Genomic DNA, 16,047 nt, shown 5'->3' on the forward strand with positions numbered 1-16,047 from the left:
TATCTTGGAAACGTAGTCAGTTTTTTCGACTCTCTTTTTCTTCTTATGAAAATCCTCATTTCTGATAAAACTGCCACATAGCTTGAAGAATAAAGAAAGTCGGAGGAGGAAAGACTATTTTCCAGGAGACAGGTGAGGCGTATGTGGCAGATTAATTCTCAGCTCACCTTCTCAGAGAGGAAAGGCCGAAACTCTCATTTACTAAGATTCTTACGGGATGTTCAGCCCAGTCCCTCGCCAGCCGCACATCACTTGGCTTTGAAGCATCCCTCCCCAGAGCTCCCTTTTCTTCACCAGGTCCCAGACCTTTCATTGAGCTGCAAGGGGACTGCGGGTTCCTTTCCCTGACACCCAAGTGTCTGGCGGCCTGCGGGAGAGGCAGGGCACCTGCGCTTATTGGGGAACCAATCTTTCTGCCTTTTACTCTCTTTTTGTTTGTTTGCAATTACCTTATCCAGGACAATTATCTTGCTTTAAGCTGTTTATTCTGCAGAGAAAGGTGTTTTTGGAAACAAATAGCACTTTGTCCAGAAAGATTTTTAAAAACTACTTGTATCAGTATTGAGTGTGGTCAGTGGGGAGCCACTGGGAAGGTTGTCTTTCAAAACCAAGACTTCATTTCCTATTGGGGCTCTACCCAAATAGGCAAAAGGGGACACATATGCTGACCAGCCGAGTCATGGCCCCATTTTGAGAGAGAATTCGGGGCTCTGACCTTGCACCTTTGCACTCGCGCCCCCCCCCCCCCCCCCCCCCCCCACCGTGCGTTCTTTGCTCGGAAACCTGGTGGCCTGACCCAGTCTCTCTTAAATGGCTCTTCTGCAGAGGGGCGATCAGACGCAACCATGAGGTACTTTCAAAAGCAGTTACATAAAGACCTGACAGTCTGTTCAAAACAACCCACACTTTTAAGAAAAAGTCCCTCCTCCTCCGTGAAAGGCCCTGCGTGACTCCCTTTCCCTGATACTTGGGATAAAGGCAATTCCCAGGGCCTAGATTACAACACACACAACAGGAGCGTTGGAGACGAGGGAGCTTTCTGAAAATTTGGGGCATCCCGGAGGAGTGCTTAGAATCGCAAGGGGAATTGGAGGGGGGCGTTGGTAAAAATGAAAATCGAGCACAGACCCCTTAAAGCACCCAGGGTTGTGATTTCTCCACCTCTTCATTTACACGCGTGCATGCTTAGCACACTTGCAGTCATGGGTCTATTCTAGTAGTGCATCCGTCCCAACTTGGCATTTAAAGTATTTTTTTCTCCTCTGAATTTTTCAGGAGTGACACCTGATCTGTTGAAAAAAAAAAAAAAAAGGAAGCCGGAGAGGCGCGGCTGAGACGGGGCTCAAAGTTGCGCGGAGCAGAGGTTCCGCGGCAGCAGCGACCGCGGCCCGGCGGCCGAGGCGGGCGCGTCTTTGCGCGTCGGCGAGCGGCCCGCTCCGCCCCGCTCCGCCCGCGCTGGCGGCTCGCGCTGCTCTCGGCGAGCCGGCCCCGCACGCGCCGCGGCTCCGCGGGAGCGGGAGGAGTTCGCGCAGCGCGGACACGCCCGGGGGCGCGCGCCGTCGCCGGGGCCTCACCTGCGCCTCCGGCCCGCCCGCCCCGCCCGCGGGGCCCGGCCGCCGCCCCGCCCGCCGCCCCGCCCCGCGCGGGCTCATTGGCTGCGGCTCGGAGGGAGGAGACGCGGCGGCCGCGGGGGTCTCATTAGCGATGCGGACTCGCTCCTCGGCTCTGTAGTCCCGGACCCGGCGGCGGGCAGGGCCAGCGGCTCGGGCAGCGGCCGCGGCGCCAGCGGTCGCCCCGCCTGCGAGGCCATGGGGGCGCGCCTCGCCTCTGGGTGTCCAGCCCGCGGCGCCTCGGGGCGCCCTGCCCCGCAGCTGTAGGGAGCGGCCGTGCGCGGAGTCACTCGCTCCAGACCCCCGGGACCCACTCGCGCGGCTCCGGGGCTCCGGGCGTGGACGGGGAACCGCACTTGGGAGCCGGGCGAAGATCATGGGGAGAGCGGCCGCCGCCGGAGGAGGCGCCGGAGGGGCGCGCCCGTGGCTCCCTTGGCTGGGGCTCTGCCTCTGGGCGGCGGGGGCTGCGGCCGCCCGAGGTAAGCGCTGGGCGCAGCGGGCGGCGGGGCCGGGGCCGGGGGCGCGGCGAGGGGCGCCGGCCGCAGCGAGCGGGACCCGCACCGATGGCGCGGGCTGCCCAAGTTGAGCCCTGCGCCTCTCCGCGCGCCGAGCCCTGCTGGGTGGAATCGGGCGGAGGACCGCGGAGGGGACCACTGCCTCCCACCCCAAGTTTGCGATCCGCCGTAATCCTACAGGTGGCTGTCACGGGGCCCCTACCCTTGACTCGCCTCGCTTGCTCCATTTTTCCAAGCCCTCCCCAGTTGCTGCAGCCTGGAACCCACCTCTTCGCCTCCAACCTCGCCGCCCCCTGTCTTCTCCGCTTCCTTCCAAGGCGAGATCTTTCTTGGGTGGGCGCCCACCGTGGTGTCCGAGAGTCCCCGGGAAGAGGGGCCGGGCGGTGGGAGCCGCCGTGGGGCGGGCTTGAGGGAGAGGACACCTTTTTCCCTTCTGGGAGCTGCACCCGGGCTGAAGTGCGCTGAGCTTGACGCCCCTCGGGCCACACGAGCCCGGCGTCCTAGGCAGCACTGGGCTTGCTTTTGAGGCGGCTGCGTGGGTGCGGGAGCCGGGGAGAGCCGCGTGCGCCGCCCGCGCGTGTCTGTGCCCGCGGCGCGGAGCGCGGGGGAGCGGCTGCCCCAGGCGCGGGCCCCGCGCGCCCTCTCCCCGCCCTGCGCCGCCTCCAGCCCGGAGCCCGCGAGCGCGCGGCCCACGGAGCGGCCGGGAAACCGCTGCCTTGTCCTCACTTAAAAACGGAGACCCCATTTTTTTTTTCCCTGGGTCCTCTGGACTCCAGCAGAGTGAAATGTTGCAACTGGTTTGAGCTCCACCTCGAGCGAGGGCAGGGAGCATGAACTTACAGTAAATCCCGCGGACTTGTTTCGGAGACCCTCGGAGGCGTTTCGCACCCGGCTTGTGCAGCGTGGCTTTGCCTTTGAAATAATCCGGACGCCCCTCCTTCCCGCCCTTCTTTCCCTTTCCCTTTCGCCGTGTGGCATCCATTAGACTTAGAATATGTAATGGCACCAACTGAGGTCCCCGCGCCTGTCGGTGAGCGACGGCGCTGGTCCCACCGCTCGCCTCGGCTCTGCCGGCCGCCCTGGGCGCGTTCCCAGCGGCCGCGGGACGGGAGGGGGTGGCGGCGACCACAAAAGAACCGGTATCCTCTCATTTTTATAAAAGCTAATGGTGTGTTAAAAGCGGTCATACTATCTGGAATAAAGAATTTTTAAAAAAAGTAGGTTGAGGCTTTCCGTTTTATGATCCTGTTCAGTGACTATTTGCATTTCTTTTCCTGGAAAGTTTTCCCTCTCTCCCTCTCTCTCTCCCTCTCTCCCCCTCTCCCTGTCTCCCTGTCTCCCTCTCTCCCATGGAGCAGGCTTTTTACAAAGCAGGGAGGGTTCACAAATGAGCCCCAGTGATTGCACACGCGGGCTGATGGTGAGGCATGGGTCTCTTTTCCTCCCTGGAAGAAGCACCCGCCTCAGCCATTTCATTCACTACTGAGAATGCCTCCTTGCGAAGTCAGCTCCGAGTGGTTTTCAGTATACTGTAATGAAAAAAGCGGGCCTTCCCTTTTCTAGAGGTTGACCTAAATGTCTGAGTTACTGCTCGGGCTATTTGATGCGGAATGCCCAACAGCGACTGACTCCGTGTCCTGACCCCTTAGATTTTGGTTGGTGGCGTTGTCTTGAAGCCAGCTCCAGACAAGAAGTGGGGACATGCCAGGAGCCTCTTGGATGGAGTTTTGCTGGCTGTGAAACCAAGGCTAGCACCTCTTGTCTGCAAGCTGTTCTTGAAAGGTCTCCTGGAAAACATACTGTACACTCTGCAGGCTTGTTGACAACAAATGTATTACACAGATCACAGTAATGTTCGAGACACATGGAGTGCACCACTGCATCCGACTAATATTTCCCTTGTAAATATTTTACTTTCTGGGGCCTGAAGCCCATTACCCTTAGCACCTGTCAGAGATTCCCCGGTCAGCAGGCTGTGAAACCTCTGAAGCCACGTGCACCTGGTTTTGGACAGGTGGGCTCTGTTGGAGTTTTCAGAGCACAGGGTGAGTGTTTCATTGCTACTTACGTCCTCCCAGCCCAGGAAGGTGGCCATTCATTAAAAGCAAGGTCAGGTGCGCTCTGGTGCATGCTTGCCAGGTAGTCTCACCAGGCTCTCTCTGGTTGGCCCTGGGTTGTTCGTATTTATATTACACAAGTAACTAGCTTTTTGTTCTGCAAGCCTTTTCCATGTTGATTTGAACCAAGATAGCCTGCCTTCCCTAGTTCACAGGAGAGACAGAATTATGCCATTTGCTTTGATGATATAATAATTATCTAACAATTCAGTAGCATTTCCTTTACAGTTCTTCACCACTTATTTGTTTTCATGATTGCACCAACTCCTCTTCCCCCCTTTATTTTCTTTCCTATCCCACACTTTATGTAAAACCCTCTGAAACTCAGAGGTGATCTCTGAAGATGGGCTCTGAATATAATCAAGGAGGAAGAGACTGGAGGTGAGGGAGTGTCTGCAGAAACCAGAAGTGGCCCAGATAGCGATGTTCTGTTTCCTTCTCTTGTAAGCAAGACTTGCCTCTTTAGATTTATCTTCCCGACTCGTGGCACGCTGTAAGGAAGGCACTTTGGTGTCGCAATTACTGTATATTTCAACACTTTCCAACTTAAAAGAAGGTCGTTTAAAAGTTACCCGGGACCTGCCAAGTGCTAATTGAATCCACATCATGTTATCATACTGATCTGGTTTTTGTTCTTTGAAAAAAGCACTGCTGTTGATCTGGTTGGGATTCCTGTATTAGATCTTGGACATAAGATATCCTAGTCTGAAGGCGGGGAGGAAGATGGTTTTAGACAGGCTGAGTTTTCGCACAGCTCCCTGCTTTAAAAATTTTCCTGGGCGATGCAGTCTTCCCTACAATAACTGTAGTACGCATTAAGGGCGAGAGAGCACATGTTTATTTCATAGGCATAATAGGGTCGTGTGGTTTATGCACACCGAAATCTGCTTATCTACCTAGTTCATGCCGTATTAAATCTGTAGTCATTTTCTCCTTCGTGGATGTCACTAGCGCACCCTCCCTCGCCCCCACCTCTTTCCCTCATTCCCCTCTCTTTCCTCGAAACACTGTCCTTCCTTAGGGCCACGAGGAAAGCCTTTCCTCTCGATTTCCTGCCGGGCTTGTCTTTTTCGGACTCTTGAGTTGTGCTCTTAGCTTGAGCATACGAGGGGCACCCCCTTTTTCTACCTGATAAAGTGTTCTGCTCAAGAAATCTCTTTGGCCTGTGTGGCTCAGTGCTTGGAACATCGGCCCGCGGGCCAAAGGGTCACAGGCTTGATTCCAGGTCAAGGGCACGTACCTGGGTTGCAGGTTAGATCCTCGGCCCTGGTTGTGGTGTGTGCAGGAGGCAACCGATCAATGTGTCTCTCTCACACCGATGTGTTTTTTCTCTCTCTCTTTCTCCTTCCCTCAATCCCTCCTACTCTTTCTAAAAATCAATGGAAAAAAATATCCTCTGTGAAGATTAACCAAAAAAACAATTTTTTTAAAAATCTCTTAAGTATCTAAGTTCTTTAGAAGAGATGAACCTTTGTGACCTGGCTCTGTAACAGCAACACTTGTCACCCTTTTCACCCTTTTTCATGGTCTTACTATGGCAAATAATAATGCCCCCTCCATCCGTCCTCACTATTTGAGTGGCCCATCTCTGGGTCTGTGCGTCTTCAAGGGGGGCCCCATAGGGTAGGAAAGCCCAGGGGGCCCCACGAATGCCCATGAGCTCCCTCAGAACCCTCTCACAGAATCCGTCGGGCCGTCCAGACCTTGCTGTCTTATCCGTTAGGGACACACTTTTCTGTCTCCTCACTGACTGGTGAACTTGTGTTTTATTGTACTCCTTCTACCAAAATATAGTATACAGCTCAAAATGGTGCCAGCTTTAAAGGTTTATCAAGAGATTGGTTTATCAGGAGATGGGGAATATTTGATACCTCTCCCTTTTGATTTTTCTTCCTTATGTTTTAACACGGAGGCTAGAGACCCAGATCCCATGTGTTCAGATCTAATCCCAAAGACAGGTGCACAGAGGAAGATTTATTCCACAGCGTCTTCCTAAGGAAGGTGGTGGCGGGGGTGATGCAGGACGTCCCTGTTAGTGGATGGGCACATGTGTTCACAGAATGTCCAGATGTGCCCTGCTTCTGGATTGCACCTTTGCCATGAATGCTGATTATCCTGTACTCGGGGCAGTGTCCCTTGACCAGCTGTGTCATTGTCTTCTCCTCAGTCCTTCTTACCCCGGTGCCTTTATGCACGAACAGCGTGACGGAATCACCAGTGGAAACTTGCCCCTGTCATTCTGAACTGCAGGCTCTAGATAAAGACACCTATCTGCTCACCCCATCACTTGCTAAATGGCCAGTGTTGGCATGAGAACTGCTGTCATATTGCTACCGTTTTTTATATCACGCTTATTTTTAAGAGAAAGCGTTTTTGCGGCCGTGTTCAAATAGGAAAGAATAATAGTAATTATTGTATATAGTGTCTGCTGGTGATTATTGTAAAAGTTTTAAACACATTAACTCATTTAATTCTTAAAATAACTCTGTGAAGTAGTATTATTTTCTCATTGTTAAGGTAGGAAAAGATAGGGCACACAGAGGTTAAATAACTTGCACAAGGTCACGGAGTTAGCATATGGAGGAGCCTGGATTTGAACCTACATAGTCCAACCCTAGAGCCTGCAGCAATGCCGATTTTCTGCACTCTGCTGAAAGCAAAATGACCCTGATATCTTGGTGACAAAGTACTAAAATTATATCTCTATAACTGTGAGAGTTGTAGAGGAGTTTAGAGTAGCTTAAATAAATCTATAAATATATTCAGATAAATCTCAGGGATTTATGTTGTATGAAAACAACCACCCTCTCACCATTCAGCTTAATATACTTTGGGATTGGATTCGCGCTTAACATTCCGAACGCCAGTTTCTAATATGATAGCTAGCTTTTTTTTTTTTTCAATTTTGAATTTCAACAGAAAATATTACTCTGATTGAATACACCATCCATGGAATGGCAGATCCCAAGAGACTATTTGTTGCATGTCTTATATTTTTAGCCTTGTTTGCCGGGAAAATGTGGAGCAGGAGATTTGAGAATAGATTGTTAACACCAGAGGCTGCTGTTTCTGCTGTTTTGGGTACTCCTGCTGCTGCGCTCGCAAGGCAGATGGCTAGATTCATTTATAGAAAATAGATATTCATTCTCTTGTGCATTTCCACTTTGAAAAGAACTTTTAATTGTTTGTGCCACATTGCGTCGTATGGCCTTATTGTGCGCATACACATGCTGGGTGTAGATAATTGTCAGAATTAGGCGGATGTTAATGTGCTCAGTTCGGACCGCCTTAGAAACTTACTACAAACTCTGTTGTGCTTTTGGAGTATTTCTTTTGAAAGTGGGGCTGTGTGCAGTATGGTGTGTGCCGCATATTTTCCCCCTAACCCCCCACTCCCACTCCCACCCCCACCCCGACTTCACTGAACTAGAAATGGAGGGCAGAGATGTTAGAATTGTGTTCATGGGGCTGAAGTAGAAATAATAATCACGTATTACACTTCTCTTAGGATATCAAACCACTACAGGACATAAATTATTTCCTAATATTGTTTCCAAGAGGACAAGCGTTAGGTGAGGCCTGTTTTCTTGCTAAACGACCGGTTCCTCCGACAGTTTCCTTTATAAGTAAGGAAAATGCAAAGCCGACAGTGAGGTCAGTGCAGCTCCCCTCAATGCAGATACTGACTTTTTGCTTCCACATTTCTGGTTCATAAAGTGCAAAGAGCTTTCCTCCCCAGAGGGAGACCTTGACACATGGATCCCTTCTGAACCCAGCCTTGTAAGGATAGGTGGAATTATGTGGGAAAATATCACTGCGGCAATGTGGAACTTGACTAGGAATGGACTTCGAAAAGCTTTGTTGAGAAAATGTAATTTCTCAATCAGGTAAGTCCAAGGGAAGATGACTTGTAGGCATTCCTGAAGGTAGGTGATGGGCAGGCGGTCATAGGAAGCAGGAGATACAAGAGACCAAATGAGGAGATCCTTCTGACTACTTCAAGGACCCAGCCAGTACTGGGATAACTAGGTTTAATATCATTCATAAATTTTGATAACTCACTGTAAAAGCAAATGTATTTACTAAATATTGAATGAGACTTGCCTCTAAATATATTTGTGGCATGTTGTTTAGAGTTGTTTGAAAGTGATTGGTGGCTTCAGCTAGCAACGGTACTTATATAGAAGTTATCATCTTTATTTGAATTTAATTTAATAAAATCTCCTGGGAGAGGGGAGGAACCAAGTAAATGATCATGGGTTATGGAAGATAAGCTGGTAATATTTGAAGCTCACAAATCAGTGCCTTTCAAATGTTAATGTGCATTGAGTCACTGCAGAACTTAACATGTACATTCTGATTGCACAAACCTGGGGAGGAGCCTGAGATTCTGCATTTCTGCCAAGCTTCCCCGATGACATCATCTATATGTACCACACTTTGGGCAGCATGATAGTAATTCAGGCTTTTTATTTTCAATATTTTTTTCAGTTGGAAGCCAGTATGAAGTAGAATTCAATGTAAGACTGTTTAAAAATGCCAGCAGAGGACAAGGCAAACACAAATGTCAGTTTTAACTCAGACAAACATGAAACCACTCATAAAACTAATAGACGTTCTGGGAGCAACATTCTGATGCAATATAATGTCTCAGTACCAGCACTTGTAAAGATAGATGCAATACTTTAAAAGTCTTGAATTTTTTTTGAAGTAGTTGAGGACTTATGGCTGCACCTAATTAATTTCTTATAATAAAGAGGAAATCGACTCCTCCAGAAGTTGAACAGTTTACCCAAAGTCAGACTTTTGTGAAAGAGGAGCTATCAGCCCTCTTCGTTGTTCCTTCATTTTATTGTATCTCTTGACTTAAGCTACACTTAAAATGATCCAGAGTGTACAGGATAATGAAAAAAGAAGACTATAGTTATGATGTAGAACAAAACCAGCTGGTTAAAAAACCAACAGCAGTGTTCATTTGGGGTTCTGATGCTCCCCAAGCAGCTGGATCATTGTCACACATGCTGCAGGAGCTGGTGTTTGGGGCTGGCTTTGCCTCACGACAGGTATCTCTATCCGGCACAGCCCATCGTGTACTGTTCCTCACCCCGCACCTGGCAGTGCTTGTCCACTAGCACCTGCTAAATAAGTTTTTTTTTTTTTACTTTAATCTTTATATGTTAAGGTATAAATAATACTGAGTTTACAATTTCTAGAATTTACTCAATATTGTGATAAAACATTCAGGAAAATTTAGTTGCCAGAGAAAATTAAATAACTGTAAGATGGCTTTGCATTTTGTTTTCTTAACATATTATAAAGTCGACATTCCTAGACAGACTATTCTAGAAAGATGATTAAGTGTATGATGTGACACTATCATGCGCAGCTATTTTGAATAATAATTTATTTGCACTGAACTTTACACTTTTAAGGTACGTTGACAGTTGTGGTCACTTTGTATTTCTCACCCACCCTGATATTGAACAGATGATAACATGAAGGTTTAGAGATTTTTCAACCAAGGCCAGACAGGTAGCAATAAATAGCATGAGGACTGGAAGCTGAAGCCTCAAATGGTGCCTGGGCCTTTTGACTTCTTTACCGTGTAATTATAGATAGATGACACTTCAGTTTGACAATACAGTACTCTACTCACATTACATTTGAGCTCGGGCTGTGGATGCATGAGCATGGTAGAAACAAATAAATACACATTTTTGAATGACGGCTGTGTTTTCTTCTTAGTATACATGGTTATAAACAGAAATAGCTCCACCTCAGAAAAGGGGCTGTAGGAACTGTGTCAGGAGTGATTGGAGGAAAGTAGAATTTTGAATATATTAAAAATAGTATACTGTAGTATGGAATAGTGGTATGTAAAATATTCTGAGGAACTTGATAAACAATAATATTTTCTTAAAAATAAAAGGAATTAAAGTAAAACCACAAATTAGTTCTGTAGTTTCATTTTTAATGATGTCATGATGGAGACCAAATACTTTTCAGAAGTATAATACTAGCTCCTCAATCTGTAGTTTACCGAACACCTTATCTTTATTATTAATTTGGCTTGCATGTGCTTTATTTTCCCTTTCTGTGTACCGTTATAAAACAAGATTCTAAAGTCTTTTAACTTGTATTGGAATGTAGTAGTGTAGTGGCACAATGCAGTTGGCCTTCCAATAACAGTTTTCATCTGTGTGTTTTTAAGAATTATCTAACCTATTTTTTAAAAGAGATAGGGGAAAAAAATACAAATCACAAAAGTAAAATTCTTTGCCAGAGAAATGAGTGTTGCAAGCTGTTGGAAGGGAGCTGGAATGAGTTCAACTCTCCTGCATCGAAACAGACAACCCTGTGTCTCCCTCAGTCTTGGGAGCAGAAGCTACAGTGATTGCCAGCAGCTTGCATCAGGAAATTTCCTAAGTTGTTTCCCTTAAAAAAAGGGATCAGGAGGTTTACAGGTTTTGTCAGTGTGAGGTGTGTGGGTGGGATGTAAGTGTTTGGGGGTTTGCTTCAAAGAAATAAAGGTGGATAAAAATGTGTCTGAAAACTTTTTTCACCTTGGAGAAAACAAACAAGCACTGGATATTTTCTCAAATTTAGTGGACAGATTGAAATGCCCATTGACCTCTGGGATAGCAGCGTGGAAAAGACAGCTCTGTCATATCACATCCTGCCACAGAGACCATTCCTGCACAGCCAATTATTAATATTTGTCAAGGTGCCCAGTGCTTCAATGCATGGGTATTTGTGTGTATGTATTATATATTAGGAGAGTGTCATATATCATCATTATAGCAAACATAGCATCAAGGTTCTATGCTTTAATTTTAAAGGCATTAATAACACTTAGACTTGAGATGTAGACACAAGTTTGACTTGAAAGTCAACTTGTTAATTCAGGCACTGCCCTTTCTCTCTTTCTCCATGGTATTTCTCATCTAAAACCCAATTTTTGTCTCCTCGTGCTCCCTGTCACTTTTCAAGTCAAAACTCGCTTCTCAATTAAGCGTTGTGGTGGGCTGGACAAGTTAAGACCACATGTCCTTCAATATGTCATTTTTTTCTCTGGTTCCTTTCATTTTTCCAATGAGACATGACTAGATTATTTTTAAAACTCTTTCCCACTCTAACATTTGATGCTATCTATTGTTTTCAGTACCATTTATTCTCAGTATTTCCTATCATTTCAGGAAGCATTTCTTGACATTTTAAGTATGTGTCAAAACCTTCAAGAAAAAAATGCTCTGGAAGTAGAATGTTCAGGTCAAGGTTAGTGGGACTTCAGGGATGATGCTGGTAAGCTGGGCTTAAGCATTTTCAAGAATGTATCAACGATGAAAGAAATTTAATTTTGTGTATCAGTTTCTCTTAGGTCAGTCATAGTAAATTAATGCTTACCCGTGCAACTATAGCAACAGAATCGGAACGAGCACAATCCTGCCGAAGGGGTTAGGAATCCCTCTAGTACGTGAGCTCATTGTTGCTCAGTTAGGTGCCTGGGCTTAAGGTTGCTAGATTGACATTTTCTTTTTTAATAGAAACCCTATATATGACATTTCATGTTACATTTCAAGATCTGCAGTCTTTCAAATCATTTTAATAAAACACCTTTGACTCGCATCTCACAAGATTCAGCACTCAGCCTTCCAGTTGGTCTCAAATCTGATGACTTTTTCACATTTTGTTGAGATTTAAAGGATCAGGGAATTGGTCCTGATTTTCTAGCAGTGCTTTGAGCTGTGCACATAAAGCTTTTCTAGCTTGTGGAGGAGCGTCATCTAAAAGAAGAGCATAGAAAGTGTTTAAGAGGCCTTTTATTTATCATTTGATAAACACGAATTTGATCACTGAGTTTCTCTGTACCTCCGTTTCCCATTTGTAAAGAAGAATCATAAAATTGTATTGCTGAAAGGACCCTAACATTTCTAAGCCAAAGCCCATGTGTCTACATCAACAACCAAGGTCTAAAGAAGCCGCGCAGCTTGCTTGGCGTTTGGAGGTCATTTCTGTCAGAGCTGGCCCGGGAATCCAGGTCTTCATCTTCTCATTATTCTTGCCTCTTTCCTTTCAGGACTGTAATAACAAAAGTAATCAATGAAGGCACGAAGAGATTAAAAAAAGGTGCCCGAAGACCTAAAGACTATTGACCATTTTACCCTTCTGTTAAAGAATGTTTCCCTTTTGTTTAAAATGTTTATATTTTTCTAAATGCCTTTGAAATAGGACATATTTTTCCCCCTTTGGCTGTGTTCTTAATCATAGAATGTTGTTGGGACTATGATTTGAGAGGCTCCAGTTGGCTCAGTGTAGCAGAGCTAATTAATATTGCAAAAGAGGTTTACGTTATAGATGTTTTATGTTTGTATTGAAATTTAGGATAATTCTTAAGCGTTTGTTCCCATTACTTAGCTCCTGCATTCTTGGTAAAAAACTGGTCAGTATGAACCTACTAGTAGATCCTGAATATTTTCTAAGTATAAGTATTTAATCTATATATAGGAAAATGTATTCACCTCATATTTGCTAATAAATGTGGGATGCTAGTGCGGTGAGTTAGAATAGGAAACCTTTTGCTTTACCCAAGGAAATAACTTTGGAATGGTATTTACCACACAGCCACTAATTCTTATCTGGACAAGTAAATCACTTCCAATTAACATTATTCTCCTGCTTAAACTGGACTTTCTTGGGTGGTGAGAAGGTAACACTTTCCAGTGTGAATGGGGAGCCAGGTCTGCTGTTACCAGGTGGTGTTATTGAAATGGCTGCCACGGTTGGGCACTCAGGGGACACTGGCTGGAGCAGATTTGAAAGTGCACAAGCATTCGACTTGTGCTTCTTAGAAGAAAGCTTTTGATGTTGGCAGCAACATACCAGTAATGCCCTCAAAAGGCCATAAATCTGCATCCAAGGAGCGCGGATATAATTTTAAAAGCTTCAGCTGCTTCTCCTATGAACTCCCCATTTTCTTAATTTTAAAGTGAATTCTGCATCTCTGAAGGCCATGGTAACTTGCAAAAAGCACTCCCTGTGGTTGAGCTGGAGCTTGTATATTTCGGTGACTCTCTCATGATGATTATTCATGTTGAAGCCACCTTGCTGGGAAAGTGTAAGACGTGCAGGGTGTTGAAAACTTCCGATTCTTGGAGATTAGGTGTCAAAATATTCAGAGTTTGGTTATTTTTAGCAATTATCAGTGAAGGATCTTGAGGCTGGAAATGGTGGTCAGGTTTTACATTTTCAAATCCCTGGTTATCACCCAAAGCCATTTTAAAAAAACTCGCAGAAAGGAAAACATCTGTAATATTGTCACGCAGGGTTAGGTGAGAAAATGATAGACAAGTGCTTTCAGTGTATCCGCATTGGCTTTTTTTTTTTTTTTTTTTTTTTTTTTTTAGCTTAAAACTGATATTTAATAGTTTAATGTTCATTTAAGGAGTTTTTTTGAAACATAGTAGATTGAAAGGTGACCACCAAATGTTTGATGTAGCCCCTGTTTATAGAAATATGCATGATTGTAATTTAAATTCAGAAGAGAAACTGTAATTCTGATGCCCTCAGACAGCTGATAGCAGGGCCTGCATCTCAGAACAGTTAAGTCAGAAGCTCGGGGCAGAGGGCCCATTGACTTTTTTGGTTAAGTTCCTCAGGTGATTCTCAGTTTGGGAACCCAAGATTGAGAGGCGCTGATGTGATGGGTGCATCACTTGTGTAATTGTAGAAACTGATCTTTTTATTTTTGAGATTTAGAGAAGGTATTTAAAAATCTCTATCAGAGCCAAAAGTGTCCAGGGTGAAGGTGACCTCTCACGAATCACCTCCCCCTCTCCAGTAGGCCTTATCGTTCCATGTTGGGTCTCAAATGACTTGGGTGAGTGAAACTGGATCCTGGCACAAAGTATCTCAGCCATGGGAAGGAAGCTAGACATTTTCTGCTAGGGTGGGAGCACTGAGGAACTAATAGAACGAAGGAGATTATGTAAGAAACGTTGTATAATAAGGGAGGAGACTTTTAAGAACACAGAGTTGGAGGTTGTACCACGTGTTTTCCTTCTGGAAAAAAGCACAGGGCCCACAAATGGACATTCCTATTTTACCCCTCACCTAATGTCTCCTAAGGGCAGATATAAGTGATAAGTGACCATATCTATGAGTGGATGAATATCTCTGGACTGGTCTTGGTGTCTGAAGGACGTAGGCATTGTAGTTCCTCCTACCTTGTAGGGCAAGGTCCTAGTCAGCACCACTGTTGTAACTAAAAAAGGTCTTCAGGGACAACTGGCACCTGTGACACCTGAAAATGAGGCATAGAAAGCCTTCCGAAGACAAGCTTATCCAATACTACCATTCCGTTCAGGAACTCCCAGTGGTTCCTTATTTATGAAATCAGACACAAATTCTGATTTGTGTCTTCGCCCTGGACACTTTTGGCTCTGATAGAGATTTTTAAATATCTTCTCTAAAACATTTTGTGATTTATTAATTGTTGCATATGAATATAATTTAAAAATCAAATTGAAATGGATATCTGAATTTATAACACACTTAAGTGGTAGAGCATGACCAACATTTATCTGCGTGTTTCGCCTTTAACCCATCACTCAGGTTCTCCTTTAGAAGTCATCACACTCAAATTCCGTGCTTATTTCCTTGTTTTTATAACTATTTTAAACAAGTATGTATGTACTTTTAAACATAGTTTACTTTTTGATTTTTTAAAGATATATTTAAATTATAGTCTCTGTAGCCTTCACCATTGTTGTTTTACCTGGCATTGTTTCATCTTTGTTATTATTGCATATTTTTTTGTTGTTTGTTGTTGTTTATAGAGAGAGGAAAAGAGAGAGAGAGAAACATTAACGTTAGAGAGAAACACCAATCGGCTGCCTCCTGCACTTACCCCAAACTGGCTACCCTTTGGTGTATGTTGTGATGCTCCAACCACCTGAGCCACACTGGCATGTCCTATTTTTATTCACTTCTTTCAATGACAACATTCAATGGTGTGACTAAACCACAATTGACTTATTTATTTTGCTGTCACTGAAATTTGGGTTGTTTTCAGATTTTTCTGTTAGGAAAATTGCTACTAGGAACGCTCATGTACACGTCTGCTGTTACATAGGAATTACACTGTTTTGCTTTACGATTTAAATTACACACATACGTATTTCTGTAAAACAGGAGCTACATTAAATATTTCAAGTGTTTCTCGTATATCTTGACAATAGATTACTACCAGCTAGGGCATAAACATGTTAAAATTTCCAGATAATGCCAAATAATTTTCCAGCAATACGAGTTTCCATTACTTCACATCGGCCAACATTTGATGTTCCCAGGCCTAGAGATTTCTGCTAATTTAGTGGATATAATATGATTATCCCTGCATGGGCTTAATTTTCATATCTCTAATTACTAATGAAGTTAAACATTTTTTTCATATATTTTATTGCCATTTATCTCCTGTGAAACACCTACTCAAGACTTTTGCATAATTTTTTCTATCTTATGAATTATAGGAGATTTAAATAAATGTCTGTGTGTATATATAGAATTAATAATCCTTAATGAGTGATTGGAATTCATAATTTTTTTAGTTTATGGTATTTTCTGGTGGCTTGAATTTTCTGTTCTCAAGAACTAAAGTTTTAATTTTAATGTGATCAATGTTATCAGTCATTTTATGCTTAGCTCTTTTGTGTCATGCTTAGGAAATTCTTCCTAAATCTCATTAAATATATTCTATATTTCTTCTACATTTTATAATTTGGTCTTTCATATTTATGCCTTTAATCC

The 16,047-nt window shown here is 44.6% G+C and overlaps 1 protein-coding gene across 8 annotated transcripts in view; it reads left to right on the plus strand.

Moving 5' to 3' along the window:
• The first annotated feature begins 1,986 nt into the window (after positions 1–1,986).
• UNC5D (unc-5 netrin receptor D) overlaps positions 1,987–16,047 on the plus strand; it is a 466,349-nt gene continuing 452,288 nt past the window's right edge. For all 8 annotated transcript variants that reach the window (XM_087814164.1, XM_087814166.1, XM_087814165.1 and 5 more), the window contains exon 1: positions 1,987–2,089. In XM_087814164.1, coding sequence (XP_087670290.1) covers positions 1,987–2,089 — 103 coding nt within the window. The remainder of the gene's footprint in view (positions 2,090–16,047) is intronic.

This window comes from Miniopterus natalensis, chromosome 2 (assembly GCF_054644295.1).
Source record: "Miniopterus natalensis isolate mMinNat1 chromosome 2, mMinNat1.hap1, whole genome shotgun sequence".
In the NCBI taxonomy this organism is placed as follows: Eukaryota; Metazoa; Chordata; class Mammalia; order Chiroptera; family Miniopteridae; genus Miniopterus; species Miniopterus natalensis.